The 5707-nt window shown below is 33.1% G+C and overlaps 1 protein-coding gene across 5 annotated transcripts in view; it reads right to left on the bottom strand.

The window, feature by feature from the left end:
• Positions 1–1905: 1905 nt before the first annotated feature.
• Positions 1906–5707, bottom strand: part of LOC106468862 — a 14463-nt gene continuing 10661 nt past the window's right edge. For 4 of the 5 annotated variants that reach the window (XM_022397223.1, XM_022397222.1, XM_013929305.2 and 1 more), the window contains exons 6-9: positions 4728–4872; positions 3537–3740; positions 3067–3214; positions 1907–2786 (exon numbers count right to left, since the gene is read on the bottom strand). In XM_022397223.1, the coding sequence (XP_022252931.1) occupies positions 2603–2786; positions 3067–3214; positions 3537–3740; positions 4728–4872 (681 nt within the window). In that variant the 3' untranslated portion in view covers positions 1907–2602. Of the gene's footprint in view, positions 2787–3066; positions 3215–3536; positions 3741–4727; positions 4873–5707 lie in introns of all 5 variants that reach the window. The other variant, XM_022397224.1, reaches the window with a different exon arrangement.

Here is a 5707-nt window from a genome sequence, read left to right on the forward strand (position 1 = left end):
TTAAGTTCGGCATGCTGGTGACACACAAAGTATCGATAATCAGATTTAAGTTCGGCATGCTGGTGACACACAAAGTATCGATAATCAGATTTAAGTTCGGCATGCTGGTGACACACAAAGTATCGATAATCAGATTTAAGTTCGGCATGCTGGTGACACACAAAGTATCGATAATCAGATAATCAGATTTAAGTTCGGCATGCTGGTCCAATCGTCCTTTTACCAAGTTCAGGAAAATTAACTTTAGGCAAACTTGGATGTTTCAGAGAACAGTATGGTTTGGAAGAAAAATATCAAATATTTGAACATTTTCTGTAATTATTATTTAAAGGTAGATAACGGAAAGTAAAATCTTAAAGTTGATTTGAAAGTTTTGGCTATACACAGTTTACACTGGACAACAAACTTGGCTAATTTTCAACAGAAAGTAATTTTTTGTCACTAATACATTCATATTTAGTGTTATTGTAACTTTCAGATTTTTTTAAAATTTATGAAATTTTATCTACTGGAGCTAAGCCTTATTATTTTTAACTAAGCTGTTTGAACTTGTGTACTTCCTAATCGGATCCCTGTTTTGATTTCTGTGGAAGTTCGTGTGCACAGTCTCCAGAAAATCCTAGTTTTTTAACTTCTTGCCATTAATCTATAAGGTTATTTGTTCAGTTCCCTAAACAGTTGTAATTATTGGTGGTACATGAGAAAACCCTACTGATAGGTTAGCATGTAACGAACGGATACTCTGGATATAATATGGTCAGTGGAAGAAGGGTGCATATTATCATGTGTGATTTATTGGTTGATGGTCTGTATAGTTTTAAAACTGTTTCTTATTTGAAAAGGGCAAATGAGTAAAGACTAAGAAAGTGTAATTGTACCCCACAAAAGCTGAACCTTGTCAACACAGTTTAGAAATGAGATAAATCATGGTTTCTGCTACAATTTTTAATCATTATTACCTGTCATTCTTCCAATTAACTAGTATTTATATTGACTGTTGTTTAAAGTAATATTTTACACCAATACTTATATTAAGTCCCATGAAATATTCAATAACAAATGTATAAAAACTCAGTTTTGTTGAGAAGATACACGTATAAATTAACTCGTTTCTATTGCACACTTTGATGATGCTTGTCTACAATTTCATCAGTTAGCCATACTGTCTGAGGATTTTCTTTTATTACAAATAAAACGTGCAGTTTGGGTGAAAGAAAGTCCTGGTGTTTCCTATAACGTTGTCCTTAAAACTAGGGTAGATGGGTTCTTATACTTTGCTGCGACTTCCATGAACCTTTATACGCATTCACTTCTGCACGTTTCTTTAATATTTTAGCTAATATAATCAAGTAACCTGAAATAAGAATAGGTTAGCAATATGAGTACCATACACACAGAGCATTAACTACAAACTATACTATAGGCTTACTATATTACATTTACGAACTTTGTTACTGTAATTAATCTAATACGTCAACTGAAAATGTTACATATTAACAATAAATACCATTATGAAAATAAATGTTTTTTTTTTTGTCCTTTCAATCCTTAGACCTAACGGGTTCCTAGGCCTATTTATTCAGCTCTCACTATTCTTGTTTAATCGTTATATGATTTACCATAAAGTGATTTGGTATTTGAAATAAATAACCTTTTTTTTGGATACACAATATGGTAGCATGATAATAAATATAAAAATGTTAAGTCACAACAGTGAGTCTGCCTTTGTTTGAATTCCCCCTTTTCCACATAAGAGACAAATATAACTTCTTCTATTTTCACATGAAACATTAAATGTTAAAAACGTTTCAGTGACCTAATAGGTTTTATTGAAATTCACAAACATTTCAAGATGTTTGAAAATCAAAAACTAAATTCAAGGAACTGTATAAACCACAGAGAATGTTTTTATTTTCAGGACTACAGTAAGTAGGGTTACGAAAACGCAGCACAGTAGGAGGAAACACTGTACCACACGACCTACCTGTCGGGTGATTCTCCAAGTAAAAGTTAAAGGAGCCATGTATAATAACAAACCATATATATGAAACTTACATTGAGGTGGAAAAACTTGGATAATTTAACATTTTACTCTTTCTAATTGTGATTAAAAAAAAGGCTTAAAAACTGAGACGATCCCAGTTTTCCTGAGGCTTCTGTTAATCCAAACGATAACAGGTGAATGATGATATTAAATGTTGCTGCTAAATTCCACTGTAATACCATTCTGATTTTGGAACAAGTGTATGAAAATGTTGTCATGTAGCAACAGCTGCTTCTGTCTGTTTATGTGATATTTCTGTTGTCTTTGTGATATTCATAAAACACCAATGTTTGCCAACAATTTCATATTTCCATTGCAAAATGTAAGGTTGTAAATACACTGGTCTTCAATCTGATGTTGTAAAAATGTTTCCAGTTCAAAATTGTCAAAAAAAAGTCACAATTTGTACAAAAATAATAATAAAACTTGGGGTTACAGATAAGTTATGTGGATGTGTAACCAGAAACAAAGGTATTTATTACTCCTCGTTAACGTTATTCCCACACAATAAGCCAATTACTTTTGAAGAACTTTATAAGTAAGCTGTAATACCCACGCCTAGGGATGTGTACGGTAAGTTAACAAACCTGGCTGTAATATACACTCCATTGGCTGTGCAAGACTTAAAAGGGGAAACTTGTCCAGTCGTGGGTCAGAAAGGTCTACATCAAAGACAGGATCTAACGAATGAAAATACCTAGGATATAGCTTTGCTGTATCCTCTTCTTGGAAGAATGTCCAGCTGATAAAAAAAAAGAAACATCGTCTCTTTAAACAAAAAAATGCTACCACAAAAACTGGTCTTCAAATATTATAGAACATGAAAAATATTGTATAAAAAGCAGAGAATAAGTGAGCCTAATCTACATCCGTCATAAGTTTGCAGCATGTTATTCAGTAAAATAAAGTTATTGTGTGGTTTTACTCGCAACCATCAGAGTGTCGATTCTCTGACCAGCAAACACTGTTATCTAGAAAGTTCTTGAGATCATCAATTTTCACTGACTTTTTTAGATGCTCACCGTTTCTGACCAACAAACAATGCCATCCAGAAATTTGAGCCAAATGCATCGACGTGAAGTTCACTGGTTATTCCAGCCGGGGCAACGAAGAGGCTGGGCCAACTGTCCCTGTACAATGAACCAGGAGTGGTTTGCTTTAAAAAGTCTTCTGAAAATACAAATAAATTAAAATGTTTAACTTTCACAGTTAAAAAGGATGTATAGATTTTATAACTCAATTAATTTAAATGTATTTTCAGTTAATTAATATTTGTAATAATGGACAAATTTTATTTAAAAGATGAAAAATAAAGCAAAATATCAATTTATTGTATCATAGCTTTAAAAGTATTTTCATCTACAAGATAAACGTTATTTTTTGTCAATTAAAATATATATCATTTAAAAATTGGTGTACTGAAAGTGAAACAACTCCTTAAAAAAATTCTGGCTGCAAGTCTGCAAATAAACGATCTCCTAACTTCCAATACCTCTAAAATAATCTGGGACTATCAATTGGTCTGCTAGTTCTGGGCAGTGCAGAGGTAAGCTCCAATCAAATAAATATCTTTTTTCTGATTCCATGTTTACTACTGAGTCGATGAATTCTTCAACTGTCATATCTAAATCAGCTTCGAGCCGTGCCCATTCTATAGAATTGGGAACCAATTTCCTTAAAGTTACTCTCTTCTTTCCTAAAGAAAGTTCAAAATAACCAGTAGGTCTTGAAATGATAAAATATTCAAATAAACAAATAAATAAGAATATTGAGAAGTAATGTTTGTATGTAGCGAAAATCAGAGTTGTTTATTAAGTATTAAAAATTTCAAGAAATTGTTTGTACATAATTATGATAGATACAAAAACGTGTAGGATAAAAAAAATGTATAAGTCACATTAAAAAAAAATGCAAAGATGATAAACTCCAGAATTTCAACAGGTGGAGATTGTGAATGCGTTATTTCGATAAACTCCAGAATTTCACAGGTGGAGATTGTGAATGTGTTATTTCGATAAACTCCAGAATTTCAACAGGTGGAGATTGTGAATGTGTTATTTCGATAAACTCCAGAATTTCAACAGGTGGAGATTGTGAATGTGTTACTTCTTAACAAAGAACTAAAAGTTATGATTCAATTAAAAACCGTGAACAAAAATGGTAGTGATAAAAAAATTCTTTATTACAATTAAGCTTTCAATTAGTTACAGCCCTTTTTTTGAAGCAATAAATATAAAAAGGAGAGACAGGGAAAACATTATATACAACAATTCGATTACAAATAACGTGCGACAAAAGGACATGCTACGTTGTATCTAATAGAATAGTTGAGAAAATAAAGAAATTAACTGTTTAAAGAGAAATGGTTGCGTATATCTGCTCTCTCTCTCTCTCTCTATTGTTTTTTAAAGTTTTACATAACAAAACAGAAATTTCAATAGATTAGTCTGCAGACATTGCGTTCCAATTATCGAGGTTCATTGAACGTTGGGAGATTTTAATCAATATCCATGTAACGTAGTCTTGCGGATAAATACAAGGCTAGAATAAGAATGAAATATGGTAACATTCCGTTCACGTGTTACAGTTCAGTGTCTCTCTTATTTTGTTTTGTAAGTTTCTAAATGTCCACCGTTTTATGTAGCTTTTCTCAGCAACCACAAATTATTAACAATAAAATCACCTGCAACTTTACATATAAAGTTTAAGTTCCACTCCTCTTGGATCATTTTATTGACAACGTCTCGTATCACGACCGGGGTTCTTGTTCTGGCATATTTCTGATGAAACTCTTCAACCGTAAGGTCAGCTGCCGATCTTCTCTCTACCTGAACACGTTTTGATATTAAGAATGGATGTGAAAAGGAAACTAGAAAAAAATATATGAATTACATCTCAAATTTTTCTACAAAGTACAGAGAAAATACTTTAATCACACTGGCAACACTTAAACAACTAGATTTGAACTCTCTTCATATATACAGTAATGCTTTGATGAGTTGAAACATATGGGGCTAAAGCCATGCCGAGTTATTGAGGTAATTTCCTCCAACCCCCAAATCACAACTTTTTTAGCCCAAATAAACAACTATTCACTACTGTTGTTTGAAAATTAACACTTAACAGAACTGATGCCTTGTGGTAGGTGACAGAGGTGATTGTAGGAGAGCTTAATGCACTTTGGTAAATACTGTACACTATTTAAACACTAATTAAAGATTATTTGAATACACTGAAGACATCAACTGTTGTGAGGGTTCTGGGGTAATGTGAAGGAAGCTGGCACTGCTGGAATTGGTGTCCGAGGAAGAGTATTCGGATGCTGCAGGCAGACCTGTAAAGGCTTCACTACTGGTGGAAGGAAGATTTCATCTGTTTTTGTTTTTTCTACAGGGGTTTAAAAAAATCAGACATTTTCCCTGTTTGTAATTGCTGTGCTGATGCTTGATGAGATCTGCCCTGATATCTCTCAAAGTTGTATAGTGCTGTTCCAAATCAGTCAACCACTCAACTGACTCCAGTTGCTTGAAAGGACGCTTGATGAGATCTGCCCTGATATCTCTCAAAGTTGTATAGTGCTGTTCCAAATCAGTCAACCACTCAACTGACTCCAGTTGCTTGTATAGTGCTGTTCCAAATCAGTCAACCACTCAACTGACTCCA

The sequence above is a fragment of the Limulus polyphemus genome, unplaced genomic scaffold (assembly GCF_000517525.1).
Source record: "Limulus polyphemus unplaced genomic scaffold, Limulus_polyphemus-2.1.2 Scaffold3195, whole genome shotgun sequence".
NCBI classification, from domain to species: Eukaryota; Metazoa; Arthropoda; class Merostomata; order Xiphosura; family Limulidae; genus Limulus; species Limulus polyphemus.